This window comes from Oncorhynchus nerka, linkage group LG7, assembly GCF_034236695.1.
Source record: "Oncorhynchus nerka isolate Pitt River linkage group LG7, Oner_Uvic_2.0, whole genome shotgun sequence".
NCBI lineage: Eukaryota > Metazoa > Chordata > Actinopteri > Salmoniformes > Salmonidae > Oncorhynchus > Oncorhynchus nerka.
In genome coordinates, this window is record NC_088402.1 from 82,143,100 (window position 1) to 82,167,867 (window position 24,768).

Consider the following 24,768-nt stretch of genomic DNA (forward strand, 5'->3'; position numbering starts at 1 on the left):
CTGAGCCCTAAAATGAATGACTGATACAGATTCCAGACCCACTAACCCTGAGAGGTACCATGTTCACCCACCCATCCAGTACTAAACTGTCTCCTACCTTGGCCAGTTGGATAAGAGTATCCAGTACGTGTCGACAGACCACCGGGGCGGCTTGGGGGTGGATGTGTACAGTCGACCCTCCTCCCCCTGCACACGTCACCCCAGCTGTAACCCCCTGTACCCCTCCTCCCAGGGTCCCCCCGGACCCTACTGACGTCCCCCCAGCAGAGTGCCGGTCAGCGTGCTTCCTCCCCGACGCCCGTTGGATCTGGAAAATGTTTGTGCGGCAGCCTAGAGCTGCGTCCATGGAAACGGACAGCCAAGAGAGCTGGGAGGAGCTACGAGACTCCACCCTGTTGATCAACTCCAGAGAGGAGGAGGAAGAGGAGGAGGAGGAGGTAGCTGTGGTCGTAGATCCTTTACTCCCTCCGTAACCTCCCTGACCGCCGGCAGTCCGCTTGCCTCTGGCATCTTCCAGGCGGGTGGTCTCGACACACACCTCACTCTCGCTGCTACGCTGCAGGATGGAGAGGAGACTGCGGATGACCCAACCACGCGTCTGGGAGTGGTAGCACAGGTTGCGGAGCACGCGGTGCAGACGGCTGGTGTTGAGTTTGGGTTCGTCTACGAAGAGGAGAACCAGGAGACAGGACAAGGCCTCGTGGTCCAGGAGCAGACGACCACGCAGACGCAGCAGAGAGTCCACACTGGAACTAGACGGCCTTGGGAGAGGACAGAGGACACGTTAGACGGAACCTTAAGACCACGCCTTCTCCTTAAAACCAACAATCCTGTCCCTCTCACCTGCTGTGGTTGGCCCCTCCTCCCATCTGGAAGGTCCCTCCTCTCTGCACGGCTAGGCGGGTGTACTGTACTCCTCGGTTTCCCCCCAGGCGGCTGGTAAACGCAGGCGACCTCAAGATGGCCGACAGGGCTGAGCTTGAACTATGGCCAAATAGCCTCTCGTGCATCAGCTGTCTCTGACGAGCCTGTTGATGTCAAATTTACATTCAATGCGATGATGAAATAACTGCATAATAAGAAGGGGTTTCTCATGTTTTACATCTAAGCACATGATGTAGCCGAAACAGTATTTGATAAATTCTGTTTTTTAATCCAATATATTCTACGTAGGTTGGCACAGTTGTGTTACTTGGTGATAGTGTGTAGAAAAACGAATCTTACACTCACCTCCTGCTCGCGGCGCAGCGCGGCTGCCTCGGCGGCGATGTCCGGGGGCATCACTGCCAGCACGCTGTCCTCCATATCTTCCAGGACGGAGCGACGCAGCTCAGAGGGGAGGGTCTGGATGAAGGTGACAGGGTCCAGTGGAGTGTCGCCCTGCGTGGGCTGCTGGGACAGCTCTCTACGCTGCTGCTCTGCCCTCTGCTGCGCTAGCACCTGGGGGAGAGAAAGAGACAGGGATAAGGGAGGGGGAAGAGGAAGAGGCAGGTTCGACAGACTTGGAGGCTTCTAGAACTATACCACTTTAAACCAAAATAAGTTCAACAACATATACAGGCTTTATTGAGAATTCATAGCGTCTTCAAAATAATTCTTACATAGTTCAGTCCTACAACTACATGGCTGATTAAATAATACGATTTTTTAATAGTCCTAAGTTTTGTTCCTCACCTCCTCCTGTATGGCGGGTGGCAGGGCAGCCAGGAACTCAGGGCTGACCTCCGTGACTCCGGGTCCTCCTAGTACTGGTGTGGTGGTGGAGGGAAGGGTGGAGGAGACAGGGGGGCGCGCCGGGGGTCGGATACCCAGCTGGTTCTGGAGCACCTCACGACGGATGTCCTCTGGAAGAGCAGCCAAGAAGGACGGGTCTACACCCTCTGGTAAACTGATGCCTGGACAGAGAGAGGGGCGACTGTAGAAATGTAGAGCTCTACTGTCCATGGAGTACAATCAGGGCGCCTGATGTGCAACAGGTGAGCAGTACAATCAGGCACGTTAGAATAGTGTTGGATGCCCACCACTGAGGGAGAGGGACAGATAAACAACCAATGAGACTCATCTTACCTGCCAGTGGGTCCTCATCCTCATTGCTGGTGGATGGGAGTGGCTCTTCCTGGATGGCCTGGGATTGGCTGTTGGCACGATCACTCAGGGGCATGGTCTCTCCAGGGGGGGAGACAGTGGTGGAGCTACAGAGGGAGGGAGGGAGAGAGGAGGCGAATGACTTGGCATGAGAAAAATAGTTTTGTTTAGCTCATCTTTCCCTCAGAGCCTCTGATTAGATCACATTGATATAAGCAATATGGAACAGTCGTAGCTCCATGTTGCCCTCTGACAAGTGAGGTAGAATGTATCATGTTTGATATAAATCTAAATCTTCTAGAGCTAAAGAAGGGCCAGGATTCAAATTTGGAATGTATCGTTCGTATTGTCTTCTAAAAGCCTCACCCGGTCTCTGCGTCTGTGTGCGTGTCCGTCAGCCCGCTGTCTCCACTCCCAGACAGATGGACAGCCTGGGCAGGGTTGGGCTCTTCCTGTGTGGCAGAGGCGGGGCTACTGGTATCCATGGGAGACCCTTCCAATTGTGAGACGCCCACCGCTGCAGGCTCAGAGGTCTCCACGATGTCTGGACTCAGGGAGGCTGGTGCGGGCAAGACAGGGGAGGAGAGGACGAGGAAGAGGAGCAAAATGTTGATACAATAAGCACCTCTCTTTATAGGCTGATGCCAACATCCTGGGAAAAACAATGAAGTTGCATTTACACCTGCTTTGTTCCGATATTTACACTAGCATTTCACTGTGAAGCAATGTGTAGTTAGCCATGGACGGGTATATTTAAAAGACAGATTGTTGTCGGACAGATTGGTCAACATCATCACTGCAAATACAAGATGTGTGTCCTCACTGCTCATAAAATCACTCTGTGAAAGAGTGGAATGGTCTCAAATGTGCCAACTTGGCAAACCAGTGCTGGGGGCGAGCTAAAACGAACATGCCAATACTTTTTACAGTTCCAAAGCTAGTCAAAGCCTGCCTCCATCCATCCATCATCTCTCCTCCTCTCTCACCAATAGGGGGCGCCGGGGACATTTCCATCTGGGATGCCTCAGCTTCACAGTTCAGCCTATCGGATGAAGCCGTCAGGTCAGGAAGACCCGCCCCCGCCAGTGTGGCCAGCGAATTGGCGTGCGACTCGGCCAGGAGCAGATCTGCGATTGGCTGGTGGACCTGCTGGCTGATGGCGGTCTCCAGGGAGACCAGGGCCTGTTCGTTGGGGGCTTGGCTGGTGGGGGTGACCTCTCCTGAAGGGGGCGCGGTGAGGAAGCCTTCTGAGACCCTGGGGGGATCCAGACAGGACACCCCACTGCCCTGGGGCTCACCTTCTGAACCAGAGAAAACACACAGAACAGAGGTGACAACTGACAAACAGTTCTGATTTTGAGCAATAGGTTCACTTGATGTCACTGAAGGGAGAACAAACAGAACAGGAAATGAGTCGAACTAACTCAGTAGGGAGCAATAGGTTCACTACTTCAGTTACGGCAGATCCTACAGGTGTGCTAGTACTGTAGCCTTTATCAGGGCAACGGTCTGTGGTATTCAAGCAGAGGTTTGAGGAGCACCGAGTCAGAGAGGTAACAATGACATCAGTGAGATGTTGTTGGGCAGCACTGAGGAAGGCAGTAAGTTGTCTAGTTATCTCCCGTACGGGGCGCACTATCCTGATCCCCAACAACAACACAACTTACTACCTCACCACAGCACAGCCACAGAACGGTTCCAGCCGAACTACAAGTGGACACAAGCACATTACAACATCGCTGCATAGAAATATAATATTACGTAATACTGTCACAGTAATATGTTTTTCAGCCATCAGTTGCAGAGTAACTGCCTAAATCAATCCAATTTTATTGATCAATAAAACGGCAGTCCGGTTGTTTCCATGGTGATAGTTGGGTCGCCATGGCGTTGCCGTGGGAAAGACAGTAGACTGTATAGTCATCTCCCAGATCTGGTGTGATCCTAAAACTATACAAACTACTACCTCAGCCCACAGCCCGCTAATCTGTCCATCCGCCCGTCTGTCCACTAGCTTCAGAAGGGTCCAGAGGGTTTGGGTTAGGTCAGGTTACTAAATAGCACACTGAAAATGACCAGAACATTATCTGAAAAGAATTCACTTGAGCAAAATGATTTACAAGTTAGAGCTTCAAACTTCGATGAATCCGGTAAAAATCAATATTACAAATAAAGGCATTTGAAAACAAAGAGTGGCAGTACCAGCAGTGGTCTCTCCAGCAGCACCGTTGACCGTCCCCAGTCCTGAGCCCTGTAGACTCTGTTCCCTGGTCTCCTCTCCTCCTGTCCTTCTGTCGTTCTGCTTGGCCTCCTCTTCCTCAGCCAGCTGTCTCCGTCTTTTTTCCCTCCTCTCCTCCAGCTCCTCGTCTCTCAGAGTCTCCAGGTGCTGCAGGATAGGAACCTTCACCACTGGAGAGGAGAGTGAGAAATAGAGGGGTGGGGTTAGAGGGGTGAAGTGTACTGTGTGTGACTGCATGACTCAGCAACAATATGAGAATCGAGGAATACAATAATAATCACTTGTCAGTCCAAAAGCAGACTAGTAGAAGATGTGAAATACCTGCGACACAGTCGTGCATGCTCTCAGCATCCAGCACTTTACACTCATCAGTCCATCGGGTTAAGGCAGTGGGGATACTGGACAGAGTGCCTGGAAAGACAGGATACAAACAGAATTACGAGCAATTCAACGAAATGCAAATCAAAAGCTTTGACTGGGGCTACTAGCGCAGACTAAGCCCTTAGGACACCGTTCCCCACAGAGATTCCTCCTTGTCCTGAACTTATTCTCCAATGAAAGTCATTCCACATCCAGGACTAGGCTTAACGTGGGTCTGGTAAAGCGGCCCCATAGAGCAGCGTGGACTGGTGGACAGTGAGTGAGTGTCCTACCTGCTTGTCCTCCGGTGCTGCTCTGCTCGTGGAAGAAGTCGTCCAGTAGCTCGTCGTCAGATCGGGCGATGATGTGCACGTCCTCGTTGCCCACCAGGAGTCGGGCACGGCCGCGGGACTGCAGTGGCAGAGAGCTAGACAGCTGCAGGATGTCTGCTGCAGCACTGGGACCCAGCAGTCTAGAGGAGAGGGAAGGCACAGACATATATATATATATATATGATCTTAGTATTCTCTTTAAACCCACCCACATACACAGACATGACCTCCTTAGAAATGGACCTGGGTCAAACATCAATAAAGCAACTAGTGTCAATACTTTGTTTATGAGGTGTGAATGATTTTGCTTGGACTATGAACCTGAGGACTACTCCAAAGATCCCTTTGTACCTGGCAAACTAAATCAAAGGGCAGCTGAAGTATTTGACCGAATCAAGGAAAAGTCCCATTAATTAATCTATTCATTCACTGTTGCATCCGTCTCACCTCTGCAGGATGAGTGGGGGGTTGGGCTGTCTGTTCCCAGGGTAGTGGACGTGTATCGTGTGGCCCGTGTTGGCGGTGAGCTGGCGTAGCGTTCTCTGGCTGCGACCCATGCCTTGCGCTAGACGGTTGTTGGTGCCAGCTCCGCCCAGCGTTAAGGAGCCGTGGTCGGCGTGACGCACCATCAGGGGGTGGGAGCTGGGGATGTTGCCTGGGGAGGGAGGGATGTCAGCTGATGGGAACATGATAAACAGAGAGAACAGTTGCAGACATTAGGGGGACACGTAGTGACACAACCCCGCCATTCTACATAATATTACATGGTTATCATAATCTAGGCTATATATTACTATAGCTAATCCAGCTATTGGTAAGGCTGTAGTCTTAGTTGTTAAAGAGGATTTCGAAGAGAGACTAGAAATCTACTTGGTGATATCAGGGCTCGTACTCATAAAGCATCTGCATAGGAGTGCTGATCTAGGATCAGTTCTGCCTTTCAGATTAAAAGGAATATGATTGACAGGGGGTACTAATCCTAAATTAGCACTCCTACACAAAGAAGCTTTATAAATATGGGCCCAGGCCAATAACATAAATTGCCTTCTAAATCTATCCATATATTAAAAACAAAGACGAATAAAACACCAAGATCACTCACCGGTGGTGGAGAACATGTTGTCAAACTCGATGATTAGATCATCGTCGCGGTCAAACCTCTCGAAACGGATGTGCGGCGCAGCGTTGATGTCTGGGAAATCTTCATCCAGCTCCATCTCAGACCCTTCATCATCATCATCCTCATCACCTTCTTCATCATCCTGAGAGAAAGAGAACATGGAATATTTTTTACATTACATAGTGTAAAACTAACTCTAAAAAGTGAATGGAGAACGTTCAAATGGGACCAAGCGGGTTCACAACCAGATCTTCCCTATATTAGCCCATTAAGCCGGAGCCAATGCAATTCCTCAGGTCTCAAAGGTTACTAGTCAAGTATGGTTATTTGTTACACAAACACCAAAAACACTCCTTTTTCCTCACCTGGTCCTCCTCCTCTTCCTCTTCTTCCTCCTCCTCTTCATCTTGGCTGTCTTCATCATCATTGCTGCCGCTGGAGTCTTCCTCCTGCGTGTGCTCCTCATCCTCAGGCTCCAGGATATTCATAGAGTCTACGTTAGGAAAAGACGGACAGTTGGAGGTTGAGATGGAGGACAGTGAAGGAGAGTTGGAGAGACAGTAAAGGACAGATGGAGTGAAACCCAACACACTTCGACCCTTTTCACACTAAAAACCCCATAGTACTGAATATAACAAATGAAATAGTACTGTAATGTATCTTTATGACAGATCCGAGCCAAGCTATACTGTGCTGGCCTGGTTACACATCCACCATAACTGTCAGAATCATGGAGGACAACGTGAAAAGAAACCATCAGCGCCAGCACTGACCTTCTCTGTTGGTCTGTAGAGTAGAAGCCTGACTAATATTGGATGGCGCCTCATCCATCAACACGTCCTCTTGTGATTCGTCCTCACCGCTACCACGCCCCACTGAGTGACAGAACAACCGATATAACAAAATATAAAAAAATAACCCATCAAGACTGTATTGTATGTGCCCGCACCTTTCAATTGACATCATCCCATCAGTCTGATGAGCCCAGCGGTGTATTCAGAGGGGTGAAACGTTAACAGTATTTCCAATAGAGATGTATGCAAAAGAGTAGAACATTTGCCCAATTCTGCACGACAGACAATCAGCTATTCTACCCCCCAAAAATGTATACCTTAAGGTTTTGTAACGTTTCACCCTTCTGAACAGAGTCCTGGACAGCAGGCTGCTTTGCTTACCGATAATGGAGCTGTTGACGGCGCCGGCATCTCTCTCCAGCAGCTCGTCTATCAGATCCACCAGCTCGTTCTCTACCTGCATGGCTGTGGTGCTGAGCACCTCCGGCTGTCCAGCGATGACCACTGTGTCTCCCTCCGTCTCTCCATCCATCAGGTCACTGTCTGTCCCTTGGACCCTGTGACTGCCCTCGACCAGAGTCCCCTCAACCTCACCCGAGTCACCTGCAACGAACATGACAGTAAGATGAATGGAATGATAAGCCTAGAAGAGTCCAAATTAGGCTTTTCCATTTCCCTTTGCTTCTGCGGAGTACGTGTTTGTGTGTAGTGTGAACATATTTGTTAGTACATGTGTATGTGTGTTTATGAGTGCGAACATGTGTGTCTGTGTGTATGTTAACGCAAGGATTAGTACATTGCTAAACATGACCACTTTGTTGACCTGATAGCCAGCAAGGTGAGAAAAGTAATGTCATCAACAGCACACATGCATAAACATTCTTGTGTAAGGGGAAGCTGGATTGAGTTTTATGATTGTGTGTTTTCCTGTGTGCCAGATATTGTTGTGGGGAGAGGCCAGTGGGAAGTGCTCATTTTGGAAGTGGGCTGCTCATTGGACGGCTACATCGAACAGGCCTTGGCTGCGAAGCCGCTTCAGTACCAGCACCCCGTGGCATGCTGGGACAGCCTCGGGTGGAGGTGCCAGCTGGTAGTGCTGATATTTGGCAGTCTTGGCCATGTACACAGGCTTGCAGGGAGTGGCCTCCTGATTGAGGGACTGACAAAAACGAGGGCAAAGCAATTGGCTAGGTACTGCTCCGTTTCAGCTGCCGTGGGCAGCCTAGCTGTTTGGGAGAAGGGGGTGCTTTCTGTACCCTTAAGTGCCATGAATACAGGGACCTTTGAAATGTTTGGATCCTTTTTTTTGGTGGATTCAAATAAAGTATTTAAAAATGTGTGCGAGTGTGATTATATATAAGTACGTGGACACCTGCTTGTTGAACATCTCAATCCCAAATCAAGGGCATTAATATTGGTCCCAACTTTGCTGCTATAACAGCCTAAACTCTTCTGGGAAAGCTTTCCACTAGATATTGGAACAATGCTGTGGGGACTTGCTTCCATTCAGCCACAAGAGCATTATTAAGGTCGGATACTGATGTTGGGGGATTAGGCCTGACTCGCAGTCCGATCAAAATCATCCCAAAAATGTTCGATGGGGTTGAGGTCAGGGCTCTGTGCATGGTAATCAAGTTCTTCCAAACCATTTCTGTACGGACCTCACTTTGTGCCTGGGGGCATTGTCATGCTGAAAAAGGGGCCTTCCCCAAACTGTTGACACAAAGTTGGAAGCACAGAATCATCTAGAATGTCAATGTTCGCTGTAACATTAAGATTTCCCTTCGCTGGAACTAAGGGGCCTAGCCCGAACCATGAAAAACAGCCACAGACCATTATTCCTTCTCCACCAAACTTGACAGTTGGCACTACGCATTCGGGCAGGTAGAGTTTTCCTGGCATCCACCAAACCCAGACTCGTTCGTCGGATTGCCAGATGGTGAAGCGTGATTCAGAGAACGCATTTCCACTGCTCCGGAGTCCAACGGCAAGCTTTACACCACTAGTCGACGCTTGGTATTGCGCATGGTGATCTTAAGCTTGTGTGTGGCTGTTCGGCCATGGAAACCCATTTGATGAAGCTCCAGACAAACAGTTCTTGTGCTGACATTGCTTCAAGAAGCCGTTTGGAAATCGGTAGTGAGTGTTGAAACCGAGGACCGATAATTTTTATGTGCTACATAAAATGTGAGCTTGTGTGGCCGGCAACTTTGAGGCTGAGCCGTTGGTGCTCCTAGATGTTTCTACTTCACAATAAAAACACTAACGGTTGACCTGGGCAGCTCTAGCAGGGCCGAAATTTGACGAACTGACTTGTTGGAAAGCTGGCATCCTATGACGGTGCCACGTTGAAAGTCACTGAGCTCTTCAGTAAGGCAATTCTACTGCCAGTGTTTGTCGATGGAGATTGCATGGCGGTGTGGTCAAGTTTATACACCTGTCAAGCAAGTTATGGCTGATATGGCCAAATCCACAAATTTGAAGGGTTGTCCACATACTTTTGACCATGTAGAGTGTGTACCGGTCAGAAGATGGATACACCATTCAAGGGTTTTTCTTTATTTTTTACTAGTTTCAACATTGTAGAATAATAGATTAGACATCAAAACTATGAAATAATACATATGGAAGCACGTAGTAGGGTTAAAAAAGTGTTAAACAAATCAAAACTTTTATATTTCAGATACTTCAAAAGCAGCCACCCTTTGCCTTGACAGCTTTGCACACTTTGGCATTCTCTCAACCAGATTCATGAGGTAGTCACCTGGAATGCATTTCAATTAACAGGTGTGCCTTGTTAAACGTTTTTTTTGTTTTGTATTTCTGTCCTTCTTAATACGTTTGAGCCAATCAGTTATGTTGTGACAAGGTAGGGGTGGTATACAGATGTTTTTTTACCAAATAGGGCTAAGTCCATATTATGGCATGAACAGCTGAAATAAGCAAAGACAAATGACAGTCCATCATCACTTTAAGACATGGTTAGTCAATGCAGAAAATGTCCTTCAAGTGCAGTCCCAAAAACCATCAAGCGCTATGATGAAACATGTTCTCATGATGACCGCCACAGGAAAGGAAGACCCAGAGTTACCTCTGCTGCAGAGGATAAGTTCATTAGAGTTACCAGCCTCAAAAATTGCATCCCAAATAAATGCTTCACAGAGTTCAAGTAACAGACACATCAACATCAACTGTTCAGAGAAGACTGCCTGAATCAGCCCTTCATGGTTGAATTGCTGCAAAGAAACCACTATTAAAGGACACCAATAAGAAGAAGAGACTTGCCTGGGCCAAGAAACATGAGCAATGGACATTAGACCAGTGGAAATCTGTCCTTTGGTCTGATGAATCCAAATGAGATTTTTGGTTCCAACTGCCCTGTCTTTGTGAGACACAGAGTAGGTGAACGGATGATCTCCGCATGTGTGGTTCCCAGAGTGAAGCATGGAGGAGTTGGTGTGATGGTGCTTTGCTGCTGACAATGTCTGATTAGAATTCAAGGCACACTTAACCAGTATACACACAAACTCCGCAAAAAAAAACTTCCTTACTGTCAACAACGTTTATTTTCAGCAAACTGAACATATGTTCATAAAAATATTTACACAAGATTCAACAGACATGAACTGAAAAATTTCCACAGACATGTGACTAACAGAAATGGAATAATGTGCCCCTGAACAAAAGGGGGTCAAAATCAAAATTAGCAGTCAGTATCTAGTGTTGCCACCAGCTGCATTAAGTACTGCAGTGCATCTCCTCCTCATGGACTGCACCAGATTTGTCAGTTCTTGCTGTGAGATGTTACCTCACTCTTCCACCAAGACATCTGCAAGTTTCCGGACATTTCTGGGGGGGGAATGGCCCTAGCCCTCACCCTCCGATCCAAAAGGTCCCAGACTTGCTCAATGGGATTGAGATCCGGGCTCATTCCGGTCTTGCAGGAAATCACACACAGAACAAGCAGTATGGCTGGTGGCATTGTCATGTTGGAGGGTCATGTTAGGATGAGCTTGCAGGAAGGGTACCACATGAGGGAGGAGGAGGTCTTCCCTATATCGCACAGCGTTGAGATTGCCTGCAATGACAACAAGCTCAGTTTGATGATGCGGTGACACACTGCCCCGGACAATGACGACCCGCCACCTCCAAATTGTCCTGCTCCAGAGTACAGGCCTCGGTGTAACACTCATTCCGTCGGGACTCATTCCTTCGGGACAGTCTGAGCACTGATGAAGGGATTGTGCATTCTTGGTGTAACTCGGCTAGTTGTTGATGCCATCCTGTACCTGTCCTGCAGGTGTGATGTTCGGATGTACCAATCCTGTGCAGGTGTTGTTACACGTGGTCTGCAACTGCAAGGATGATCAGCTGTCCGTCCTGTCTCCCTATAGCGCCGTCTTAGGAGTCTCACAGTAAGGACATTGCAATTTATTGCCCTGGCCACACCTGCAGTCCTCATGCCTCCTTGCAGCATGCCCAAGGCATGTTCACACAGATGAGCAGGGACCCTGGCCATCTTTCTTTTGGTGTTTTTCAGAGTCAGTAGAAAGGCCTCTTTAGTGTCCTAAGTTTTCATAACTGTGACCTTAATTGCCTACCGTCTATAAGCTGTTAGTGTCTTAATGACCATTCCACAGGTGCATGTTCATTAATTGTTTATGGTTCATTGAACAAGCATGGGAACCTGTGTTTAAATCCTTTACAATGAAGGTCTGAAGTTATTTGGATTTTTATGAATTATCTTTGAAAGACAGGGTCCTGAAAAAAGGACATTTCTTTTTTTGAGTTTAGACAGACAGGCAGAGAGAGACAGACGTATCACCTGTGGTACCTTGTGTGTTGCTGTTTGAGTCCCTGGCGGCTCCCACAGTGTCGTGCTCAGCCTTGTTCTTGCTGGATCCCCCCTTCCCTCCAAACAGGCTGCTGGGCTGGTTGACGATACGGGACAGAGTCTCCAGGGGTTTCAGAGCTGCATTCACCGTGTTGGCCATGTTCGGACTGAGATAAGAGAAGAAATCAATGAGAAAATATGCAGAAATCATTCAGCGATTTGATCATCGGCGACAAGTTGATAAAATTATGCAAATTTGGGACGGCAATGACCAATGGGGGGGGGGGGAAGCTCTCACTAGCTCTCAGGCTTTTTTTTTTGGAAGAAACACCCACGGGGGAGATTTCACTGATGCCTTACAATAAATGTAGTAATTAGGGCTGTTGTGGTGACTGCCACACTGACAGTAAAATTCCACATGACCATTGAGTCAAGGTAATCTCCTCCCATTCTGCGCTCTGTAGGCCTACATGAATGGCACTGACAAGTTGCTAGTACCCAACTCACTAACGGACACCAGGCCATCTTGTAAAAAAGCATGGACTTACCTGATTAAATAAAAATGTTTTAAGTCTTTGAACTTCAGAGAGGTGACTTAACGTTGCACCAGAGCTATCAAGCACGTGTGCAGAACAGCACAATAATTAAAATCATGTCTTACATTTTTATAGTTAATAAATCCAATGGGAAACGTGATAACTATAGTATCCTCAACTTGCATCGAAAAAGTGAATCCATTTCTGAGTCACGCTCTGTAATCTATGCTCTGGGGGGGGCTGGTAGCCTACACGCACTGGCAAAGACTCATGTGGCAAGCAGACACTGGATTAACTGAGTGACAAAGCTTTGCATAGGTGCTTTTTTGTGTGGGACTTGAAGAACATGCCCAGAACTTTTTTTTAAAAATGTACCGGTTCCCATACTTTTAAAGTAAACAGTTCCATTCCGGAACAGATTCACTTCTGTTCCAGGTCCTGTTCCTCAAATAATGTTTTCTTTTCAGGTTTTTGGATTATGTTCCCTAAACTGGTTCCAACCCCTGCTCAGCACTCTATTCTCCATCTAAATCACTCGAACATAAATGCAAATGCAATTGAAAATCACAAACACTTCATGATTGCATTTGAATAATCTGAATGAGGATAAATGGTGATGGGGTTAGAAGTTGTTTCGAAACGGACCTAGGGCTTTCCCAGCCGGATACAACATGAACCAATGCATTTTTAAAACAGAGATCCGGTCGGGTCCAACACCCGGTTGAATTTGTACTTCATTAACCAGAACTGAGAAAGGGAGAGTGAACAGCACCTGTACGGTGCTAGTGATCAGGGGAGGGGCCGTGCAGGGTGTCTCCCCACTGCGAGTGACACAGGAGCAGGAACAGAAACAGAGAGACCGCAAGCACTGTTAAGTCACGTTAGTAGACTAACTTTTTGCTAGTTATTTATCATCCCATCCGGTTACATAGTACCCTTCTTGACTGCACCAAACCTTGAGAAGCTAGTCAAGCTAGCTAGCTAGGCTAATTGAGGCTAGCCGACATAACATAACTGCACTTCTACCCAACCTACAGCTAAAAGCAACAACTCCGTTCGGTTATAAATAACAGCCCACCGGTTGGCTTTTGATTGTTGTAATCTTCTCATTTAATACTGTCATTTTAATTCCATCTTCCATTGATTAGATAACTCCTACGTGCTTGCCAAACAAGTTGCCATGCAATGTTCTCTCTCTCGATCGGTGGGAGGAGCAAGGAACAGAACACATGCCTTTTTTGTAACTTTGCATGCAGCCTATACGTTTTGATTTCAAAGACATGAAGGTTTGTAGGCCTATCACAAGTAAAGTTACCAAAGTCTTCATTTCAAATGATCACTTGTACCCGCAACAGAGAATAGCCCGCTCCATGTGCGCACTGCAATTGTTTGATAACAATAACCTTTATGTGAATCCTCCGAGAGAGGGTGAATGTGAATCCTCCGAGAGAGGGTGAATGTGAATCCTCCGAGAGAGGGTGAATGTGAATCCTCCGAGAGAGGGTGAATGTGAATCCTCCGAGAGAGGGTGAATGTGAATCCTCCGAGAGAGGGTGAATGTGAATCCTCCTAGAGAGAGAGGGTGAATGTGAATCCTCCGAGAGAGGGTGAATGTGAATCCTCCGAGAGAGGGTGAATGCGAATCCTCCGAGAGAGGGTGAATGTGAATCCTCCGAGAGAGGGTGAATGTGAATCCTCCGAGAGAGGGTGAATGTGAATCCTCCGAGAGAGGGTGAATGTGAATCCTCCGAGGAGGGTGAATGTGAATCCTCCGAGAGAGGGTGAATGTGAATCCTCCGAGGGAGGGTGAGCAGGGCGTTTGAGAGCATCAGAGGTGTGTGTACCTGGACAGGTCGAGGCTGTGTGGTACTCTAGCCAGGTCGTTAACCAGTCCCTTCTTGAGGAAGAGACGTATGATGTTGTTCATGCCGTTGTGCTGCGTCTTGGCTGCCGCCGTGCTGTAGAAGCTAGAGGTGGATGGACACGACTCCATGATGGTGCTGATGATACACATCACTGCCTGGAGCCTGGGGGGGTCAGTAAATCTTTATTATAAACTGCATAATAAAGTTGAAGCATTAACTGGCTCTGATGGCTATATTACTCAGTACACAAAACAGTGATATGTATTAGGGTTGGGCTGTATACAGATGTTCATACCGTCATACCGTTTCTGTACCATACCCGGGTATACGGTATTACCAGAAGTGTACACAAGGGGCACTATTTCTATATCGATATAAAGAAAATGTACGCACAAAACAATTTTAGGCAACAGAGATCTTGATCCGGGAGGGGATTGATTGTCTCTGCTGTAGCCACTTAGATAGCAAGTTAGCAAACCAAATGCATAGCTAGAGCTCTGACCTGGATATCATTTATTTGACACGTCTTAAGACTTCTTACAGTTATACTTAACTGATCGTTATAAGCAGTGGCATAGCACGCACCGCCGCAAGGTTGACACACACACCCAATTCTCTCTCACACACCTGGCGTGTTTCTCCGTGCCCTCTGCCATGGCCAGCGCCCGGCTGAGTGCGGCCTTCACTTCGTTGACCAGAGCCACCTGTGCGTCGGTGCCTGTGCCGGCAGCTGCCAAGCTGGCCAGGAACAGACGTGCCAGGGCAGGGGTGTCCTTATCCTCAGAGCTCTGGGTGTGGGGCAACAGGTGGTCCAGCACAAAGGCTAAGACACTACAGTCCTGCAGGGGGAGAGAGAGAAAACAAAGCTAGTCAGGAGGACAAGTATTATACCCAACAAATATAGAACAGTGCAGCATAGGGAGAGCGAACAGTAGAGTTGGACCCCTGGGTGGTCCAGCACAAAGGCCATGAGAGGACTAGAGTCAGGACAATACTGAGGAACTTATTGGACAAACTTATACATAATGCCAGTCAGAAAGACAGCCTTTGATCGAAGCTCAATGTTAAATTCACATCTCCCTACCATTATATCTAAGACAACATGACACCAGTGTCGTAGACCCTCCCTGGCCCGCGTCATTAGCCATTGGGCTGTTTCCGAGAACCACATACCGGATTTTTAACAGGGTCAATAGCATGAAGAAAAAAGACAATGTCTTGCCCCGACCAAGCTCACTATCTAGGCGTCAGATAAGAATGAGAATACAGGGTCCATAAAGTGACGATTAGACTTGCCACCTTTCAGACTGAATAAGTTTGTAGGGGCAAAAGTTAATGAAAGTATAATTTATCACTCTCACATGCTTATTTCTGTCCAGTTAGAACTAACAACGTTCTACCTTCTGTAGCATTTCTGACAACGCTAACATCTTAGCGACCTACAGGAGCACTAATCAGTCAGCACTAGTAGGCAGGTTGCTTAGGATTCAAACATTCTCAAACAGCCTTACAGGGAGGAGGTCAGAGACCTAGCCGTGTGATCCCAGGACAACAACCTCTCCCTCAACGTGATCAAGGAAAAAGAGGACCGAGCACACCCCCATTCTCATCGACAGGGTTGAGTGGAGCAGGTTGAGCGCTTCAAGTTCCTTGGCATCTACATCACCAACAAACTAACATAGTCCAAGCACACCAAGACAGTCGTGAAGAGGACACAACAAAACCTATTCCCCTCAGAAGACTGAAAAGATTTGGCATAGGTCCTCAGATCCTCAAAAGGTTCTACAGCTGCACCATCGAGAGCATCCTGACTGGTTGCATCACTGCCTGGTATGGCAACTGCTCGGCCCCCGACAGCAAGGCACTATTGAGGGTAGTGCGAATGGCCCAGTACTCCACTGGGGCCAAGCTTCCCGCCATCCAGGACCTCTATACCAGGCAGTGGTCAGAGGAAGGCCCTAAAAATTGTCAAAGACTCCAGCCACCCTAGTCATTGACTGTTCTCCACGCTACCACAGCAAGCAGTACCAGAGCGCCAAATCTAGGTCCAAGAGGCTTCTAAAACAGCTTCTACCCCCAAGCCATAAGACTCCTGAACATCTAGTCAAATGGCTACCCAGACTATTCACATTGCGCCCCTTCCCCACAACACTGCCACGCTCTGTTGTCATCAAGGCATAGTATAGTCACTTAAACTCTACCTACATGTACATACTACCTCAACTAACTGGCACCCCACCCCTGTATATGTGTGTGTGATATATATATATATATATATTTTTTTACTGCTGCTCTTTAATTACTTTTACTCTTATCTGTATTTTTTGAAACTGCACTGTCGGTTAGGGGCTCGTACGTAAGCATTTCACTGTAAGGTCTACACCGGTTATATTCGGCGCACGTGACCGATTAGATTTATTCATACTCTTCAGTGGAATAATGAAATTCAGTGTCCTGCTACTACATAAATAAAAATATAGTAGCATTCAAAAGTTTTAGAACACCTACCCATTCAAGGGTTTTTCTTTATCTTTACACTCTTGGCATTCTCTCAAATAGTTGCACCTGGAATGCTATTCCAACTGTCTTGAAGGAGTTCCCACATATGCTGAGCACTTATTGGCTGCTTTTCCTTCACTCTGCGGTCCAACTCATCCCAAACCATCTCAAATTGGGTTTAGGTCAGGTGATTGTGGAGGCCAGGTGATCTGATGCAGCACTCCACCACTCTCCTGTTTGAAACCAAGATAGAACTCTTCAGCCTGAATATCACATGTCACTTCTGGAGGAAAACTGGCACCATCCCTAAAGTGAAGCATGGTGGTGGCAGCATCATGCTGTGGGGATGTTTTTCAGTAGCAGGTACTGTGAGACAAGTCAGGACCGAGGGAAAGATGAACGGAGCCTCAGGACCTGAGACTGGGGCGACGGTTCATCTTCCAACAGGACAACGATCCTAAGCACACAGTCAAGACAACGTAGGAGTAGCTTCGGGACAAGTCTCTGAATGTCCTTGAGTGGCCCAGCCAGAGGCCGGACTTGAACCCGATCTTACATCTCTGGAGAGACCTGAAAATAACTGTTAAGCGACACACCCCATTCAACCTGACAGACCTTGAGAGGATCTGCAGAAAAGAATAGGAGAAACTTCCCAAATACAGGTGCCAAGCTACCCAAAAAGACTCGAGGCTGTAATCGCTGCCAAAGGTGTGTCAACAAAGTACTGAGTAAAGGGTCTGTGTACTTATGTAAATGTGATCCGTTTTTTTTATACATTGGAAAAATAATCTAGAAAGCTGTTTTTCCTTTGTCATTATGGGGTATTATGTGGAGATTAAATTGTTTGTTCACCTAATCAATGTTAGTATAAGGCTGTAACGTAACAAAATGTGGAAAAGGTGTAGGTGTCTGAACACTTTCCGAATTAACAGTATGTATGCACGTCTCATTAGGCTGTATGTATTTTCAAATACAGGCCTAGTGTAAATGTATTGTAGTGTCAATCTATTACAAATAGAAAAACTAACTTTAGACTAAATATACATTTGACAGAGCACAGCAATTGATAAAACAAGTGGTTCTGAGCTGATGTCAGCATTACACAGGTAAGCTAATGATGAGAGAAAATAGGAATGCTGACAGGCTGTAAAGACCTCTACATCTATATGAGTGACTGTGTACAACACCACCACCTGCTGTTATGTTAGACACCTACAGACCCCAAAAAAACATGTTATGAAATATTGACATGTACTGCCAAAATAAAGGTTTAAGGAAATACAGGCAGACACCACATCACAGACAAAACAGCTCACTCAATCTTGTAAGTATAAAAGCAAAGCTTTGGTGTGTGAAAAACCCAACACTTTACATTGTATGCAGTACAAACTCACATTATTGTGGGAGCACCTCCGCTAAGAGTTTGAATTAGGCTATTTGAGAAGGTTTGAATCCACAATCAACCTGCCTACACAAGTTGTTTGAAGTACAATGGACCAACATCGCTACTGTAGAAGATCAAAGTGTGATGGAAAATCTTGGTAGAGCATGGATGGAGTAGGCATTGTGGTGCTCATGTGAATTCGCATTCTGTTTCGTGTTCAAGTAAAGGCTGCGGCAACACAGGGATGAGAAGAGTTGAACAGGAGTCTGTGAACGCATTTTCAAGTACTGAAAGCAGGGTTTCCCCAACTCGAGCCTCAGGATCCCCCCTGGTAGCACGTTTTGGTTTTTGCCCTTGCACCTACATAGCTGATTCAAATAATGACCTAATCCAGCTCAGATAATTTGAATCAGCTGTGTAGTGTTAGGTAAAAAAATAAAATAAAAAACGTGCACCTCTGGGGGTCCTGAAGACAGAGTTGGGGAAACTTCAAGCTTTGATCCCTTTGGGTTCTTAATGCTAAATGTATTACAGTGGTAAAAATCTCAAAACAAATAGACTTTGAAAAATATAAGTTTTGTCCAGACGAACCAACCCACCTCCTTGATGAGCTCAGACTGTCCGGCCGTGTAGCAGTAGGATGCTATGAGGGTGGCGATGCCCACATAGGACCTGACCAGCTCTGCCAGGAGACGCAGGATGGTGGAGGTGGGCATCAGGGGCTTGGAGGCCTTAGCCTTGGCCCCCTTACCCTCCTCTGCGCTGGCTCCGTTCTCACCTTCCACCTCCTTCTTCTCCTCACGCATTTCCTCTGGAGTAGAGGCTGGGGAGAGATGAGAGGGAAAGGGAGGGGAAAGAGAAGAGGAGTTGGGATCAAGTAGGGGCAGAGGTTGTTAGAACACATTTTTAAGGACGCAGTCGTGACAAAATATTTTTTCATTAATTTTGTGTAAACACTATATTGTATATTTTCATCCTAAAATGTAATCAAACTAAAGCAAGAAGTGTAAGGATGTAAATGTAGTCAATACCAGTAGAGGCTGGAGGTGAAGAGCAGGGAGGGAGTGCCTCACCTTCTCCCTGGGGTGTGCCAGACTGAGAGGAGTCAGCCACAGCACCATCTGCAGTAAACACCTGGGCCTGAGAGAACGAGGAGAGATAGAGAAAATATTACTTACAATATCTAGACTAATACAGCAGTTTTCAAAACATACATAGTAATATGTTCCCATTGATAATACTCACTCTTGGGCCCTGTTCAGTCGGTGGGAAAACATTTTGAAACAGAGAGGTATAACCTAAACTTCCAATAAGAACACATCTTCTGCTTTCTGTTGCAAAACGTTTCGCTAGCGTATCCACTACTGAAACAGGACCATGGCCAGAAGGACTCTCACAAACAGCCAGCCAGACATGACACTTACGTTGATGTGGAAAGCGGACTGTGAGTCGAAGTCACTGCCCTGTCTGGTGAGTCTGTACTGCTGGTAGACATCATCATCCTGGAGTATCTGACACAGGTCCTGCCCCCCGGGCACCGCCACAGCAGGCTCCTCTGGACGCTCAGCTACACAAGAGACACACAGGAAGTTAGCCCACAGAACCTTTCACTTTACACACGTGTAGCAGGAACACCTGCTGCTTCCATGAGATATCATAGACTGACCAGGTGAAAGCTCTCTTATTGATGTCACTTGTTAAATCCACTTCAAATCAGTGTAGATGAAGGGGAGGAGACAGGTTAGAAGGATTTTTAAGCCTTGAGACAATTGAGACATGGGTAGTGTAATTGTGTCATTCAGAGGGTGAATGGGCAAGACAAAAGCTTTAAGTGCATTTGAACAGGGTGTGGAGAGGTGGCAGAAGCACCAGTTTCTGTCAAGAACTGCAACGCTGCTGTATTTTTCACTCCCAACAGTTCCCTGTGTGTATCAAGAACGGTCCACCAACCAAAGGACAATAAGTCAACTTGACACAAGCTTTTCTGAGGGCAAGGGGGGGGTGCAACTCAATATTGGGAAGGTGCTCTTAATGTTTTGCACACTCAGTGTACGGCTTGCTGTCTCAATTCATTGATGTCTTTTCATTCCTCACATCCTCTCTCCTCTTCTCCTAATGCATTGGAGATTAAGAACCGAGGAGAGTGACCTTGTCAATATAGTGAAGGAGGCGAGGACATAGGACGCAAGGTATCGAGGAAACACAAATTGGGATAGGGTGCTTGTGTGAGGGTCTTACCCTCTTCAGGTGCGTGGTAGGCGGCGAGGGCGTTGAGCATGTCATAGATGACCTCTTTGATGGTGTCAGGGATGGGGGGCAGCGGAGACAGCTTGAGGGGGGTGGTCTTCACCAGCTGCACCGCGTTGGGCCCCTTGATACGCAGGTTCTCAAACTCATCATCTGACGCTGAGCGAGAAAAAGATGTCAACACTTACAGCAACCACACACACACTGTCACATTAAGTCACACTATAAAATAGGGGCACTAGCTGAGAGCTATAGGTGCAAGCGGATAGTTGACTGGCCACAGGTCCGTCTGAGATGTAGAAGTAGTTTCATAAAGATTTGGTCCCCACACCACACTGTTTTGCATGGTCCTTTGAACCGGATAGACCTGTGGACATTCAACTATCAGTGTTTTAACGTACCCGTACCAGCGCCGCGGGGTGCCGGTAGGGCGATGCGGACGCAGCTGTTGGCCGTGTCTGCGAAGCAGTCTGGGTTCCGGCAGGCGGCCGGGCCCAGAACGCGCAGGATGTAGTTAATCTCTCTGGAGCCCAGAGAGCCTGATACCACACCTGACGTGGTGCTGCCCGCCCCACTGGTCACTGCTGACCGCACCACCTAGAGGTCAGACAGACACTAAGTGCAAATTACAAATGGCTAATGTGCACTACATTTTAACACTGACTGGGGGTTTCTCAACAGTCTAAAGTTTGTTCCTCTCAGTTTCTCCTTGCCTTGAGCTGCACTGATCAGAAAACTGAAAATAATACCAAACAGTTGAAATAGGTGAAAGTGTTCCAGTACCTTCTCCATGGTGTGTCGTAGCGTGGCAGGGTCCTCGATGATGTGTCTGAACAGCAGGGTGACGAGCGGCGTGAAGCCGTTGAACCCTGACCCCTGCGTCAGCCCCAAGATCATCCTGGTACTCTTCAGCTCAGCAAACATCATGGCGTAGTGGTGGGTTCTCGTCAGGCGCAGGCACAGCCTGAAGAAACATTATAAATTACACACAGTCCAATTGATGCCAGTTCTTCCGGTGCAATTTATATATAGATGTATTTTATGTTATGTTTTGCAGTTGTGATTCAAATGGTTCCATTTTTTGACTGACGCAAACCAATTTCCCATTACGGATCAGTAAAATAAAACTACTACAATTGATTTGTACAACACTTTCATGACCCATTCTCAGTGTGCAACAAGTACTTAGAGTAGTAAAATAGAAAAAGTAGACAGCCAGCATGACCTGGGCCGGGTGGGTCTGTCCCCCCTGGGTTCAGAATATTTTGCCTAAGGAGCTCCATGTGTGGCATCGAGGACATTCTAATGCCTCGATTCCATCCGAAATACACAGAAAAATTATTGAATACCTGGAAAATGTAGTTGTGGTATTATGTAGAAATAAATTACTTTATAATTGAAATCACTGATAATGTAAGAACAAGTAAAATAACATTACTTTAAAAAATATCTATATATTTTTATTTTTACAATTAATCTTCAAGATTGATGTCTTATTTATAGTTTTACTGCAAGTAATGAATTCCCACACCATTGGATGTTCTAAGTTGGCTTGAGAAGTATCCATACTGTCATACCGGCACTGAACAGAAAGACTGCTATTTTCAACCCCCACTGAGCTTTTGTAGTCTGTAGGTTAGCAATGCTAACAAATATATGTAAAATCCTATAGAGAATGCTAACTAAAAATGCTGAAGAGCGCATTGCGAACATGTTATACAGTCTCTGACCTAAATTATTTGCAGGACTGACATCCCAGCTCAAAGTTATAGAAGTAGCTCAAAAACGCTACTCACAGTTTGCTGCACAAAATAAATATTAGACCGCAAGGCTGTTGATCTAGGAGGGGATTCCCTGCTGTTACCATGCGAAACTTGATTATGGAAGAGGGTAACCACTTAGGTAACAAGCTAATAAATTAGCAAATCAAATGCACAACTGCAGAGCATTTAGCACATTTTAGACAGTTAAGTTATCTAGCTGGCAAACATTTAGTTGTGGAATCCGTACTACTCCACAACAAGCCTCCGGTCTCTCATTGTTCTGTGCTTGTAAAGGCCACGTGACTGGGGACTACCAGTAAGGTTAGTAATTAAAAATGGAAATTAACTCGATATTCCTCATCTCCTAACGTAATGCACGAGTTGACCGCAGGTATTTACATAAAAAGTAGCTACAAATATCCAAATGTATAAAAATAGATCAAACAAAGTATAAACAATAATGACAGTATTGAAAAACTATCCCTTGGTAATTTCCAAATACCCCTGTATATGGTATAATAATAATCACAGTGGTTGTCGAGGGTGCAACAGGTCAGCACCGGTCCTATCAATAGATCGCTAGAAGATGCATATCGTTACTTCCTGCGAGAGGGGGCTCGACAGAAACTTAAATGAAAAGTAACCTAGTTAATATGATTTTGAAGTGGACAAAGTAGTCAGCTGAAAATTTGTCTAACAAGTTGATTAGGCGACACTAGTGGAAAACACTGCATTTACATAAGATTCAAGACTTAAAATAGAACAAAATAAAAGTAGGAACCTTAGTGTGGCGTGGAGGGTGTCTGGGTCCACGGGGACACTGATCATAGATACACAGGCTCTGATGAGCACCGTGGTCATGTCCTCTGTCAGGCCCTGCACCACGATGGCTCCTCCTGCCCCGGTGCGTTCAGACGTGGGGTCCAGGGGGGTTGCAGGAGGGGGGGCAGGAGGAGCAGAAGGACCAGAGAAGGACTCCTTTAGTTGAGGGGTAGTGTTGTCATCTTTAGGAGCACTCATCTCCACAGCTACTGGGGCAGAGTCTGAAAGAGAGAGGGGAGGATATTGACTATAGTATTCAACTAAAGTAACAGTATACAAACATTTATCAATTTTTCATCTAAACAAAGTGTGCTTTGTGACAAGAGCAATGTCTAATAAAAGGTGAACACTTCACACTTTGCTTATAAAACACTGGAGTTGCGCATATTTCTTCCAAAGCTATAAATCTACAGTGCCTTCAGGAAGTATTCACACCCTTTCTACATTTTGATGTTACAAATTGGGATTAAAATGGATTCAAATCTTTTTTTAGATCTACACAAAATACTCTGTCAAATAAAAAGGAAAAGTATAACAACAAAAAATAACAAAAAATAAAAATAATATTTCTTGTAAGATAAGTATTCAACACCTTGAGTGTTAGAATCACCTTTGACAGCAATTACAGCTATGAGTCTCTTTGGGTAAGTCTAAGAGCTTTGCACACCTGGATTGTACAATATTTGCTGAATCGTTTTCTCAACTCTTCAAGCTCTATCAAGTATCAAGTTCAAGCTCTATCAAGTTGGTTGTTGATCATTGCTAGACAACCATTTTCAAGTCTTGCCACAGATTTTCAAGCTGATTTAACTCAAAACTGTAACAAGGCCACTCAGGAACGTTCAATGTCATCTCAGTAAGCAACTCCAGGTTATATTTGGCCTTGTGTTTAAGGTTATTGTCCTGCTGAACTGGTACATTTGTCTTCCAGTGTCTGTTGGAAAGCAGACATTTGTATTTTGCCTTTGCTCAGCACTATTCCATTTATTTTCATCAATATAAAAAACGCCCATATCCTTGCCGATGACGAGCACATCCACGATGCAGCTACCACCGTGCTTGAAAATATTTTTTTTAAAGTGGTACTCAGTGATCTGTTTTCCCCAACCATATATATTTGTATTCAAAACATAAAATACATTTCTTTGCCACATTTTTTGGCAGTTTAGTGCCTAATTACAAATCAAAAAAATGTTTTGCAATATTTTTTATTCTGTACAGGTTTCCTTTTTCACTCTAATTTAGGTTGTTATTGTGGATTAACAACAATATTATTGATCCATCCTCAGTTTTCTCACAGCCATTAATCTCTAACGGTTTTAAAATCACCATTGGCCTCATGGTGAAATCCCTGAGCAGTTTCCTTCCTCTCCAGCAATGGAGTTAGGAAGGACACCTGCAACTTTATAGTGACTGGGTGTATTGACACCATCTAAAATGTAATGAATAACTTCACCATGCTCAAAGGGATATTAAATGTCTGCTTTTTTTTATTGATACCCATCTACCAATAGTTTCCCTTCTTTGCGAGGCATTGAACCTCCCTGGTCTTTGTGGTTGAATCTGTGTTTGAAATTGATGGCTCGACTGAAGGATCTCACTGATAATTGTGTGTGTGGGGTACAGAGAAGGTAATCATTCAAAACTAATGTAAAAAAGATTCACAGTGAGTCCATGCAACCCATCATGTGACTTAAGCACATTTTCCCTCCTGAACTTATTTAGGCCATAAAGGGATTGAATACTTAGTGCCCTGACACTTCAGCTTTTCATTAACTTGTAATAACATAATTCCACTGATATTATGGGGTAGTGTGTGTAGGCCAGTGACACAATCTTAATTTAAATTCAGGCTGTAACATCAAAATGTGGAACAAGTCAAGTGGTG

At 46.0% G+C, this 24,768-nt stretch overlaps 1 protein-coding gene across 1 annotated transcript in view; it reads right to left on the reverse strand.

The window, feature by feature from the left end:
• LOC115132507 (E3 ubiquitin-protein ligase HUWE1-like) overlaps positions 1–24,768 on the reverse strand; it is an 82,745-nt gene that overhangs the window by 17,971 nt on the left and 40,006 nt on the right. The window contains 25 exon segments of the mRNA XM_065020871.1: positions 98–761; positions 844–1,028; positions 1,231–1,440; positions 1,675–1,895; positions 2,068–2,192; positions 2,452–2,644; positions 3,072–3,386; positions 4,288–4,494; positions 4,646–4,735; positions 4,978–5,156; positions 5,464–5,692; positions 6,119–6,278; positions 6,502–6,629; positions 6,910–7,011; positions 7,312–7,533; positions 11,765–11,931; positions 14,145–14,327; positions 14,793–15,004; positions 18,648–18,871; positions 19,122–19,188; positions 19,473–19,615; positions 20,287–20,454; positions 20,697–20,892; positions 21,079–21,259; positions 22,840–23,101. Coding sequence (XP_064876943.1) covers positions 98–761; positions 844–1,028; positions 1,231–1,440; positions 1,675–1,895; positions 2,068–2,192; positions 2,452–2,644; positions 3,072–3,386; positions 4,288–4,494; positions 4,646–4,735; positions 4,978–5,156; positions 5,464–5,692; positions 6,119–6,278; positions 6,502–6,629; positions 6,910–7,011; positions 7,312–7,533; positions 11,765–11,931; positions 14,145–14,327; positions 14,793–15,004; positions 18,648–18,871; positions 19,122–19,188; positions 19,473–19,615; positions 20,287–20,454; positions 20,697–20,892; positions 21,079–21,259; positions 22,840–23,101 — 5,033 coding nt within the window.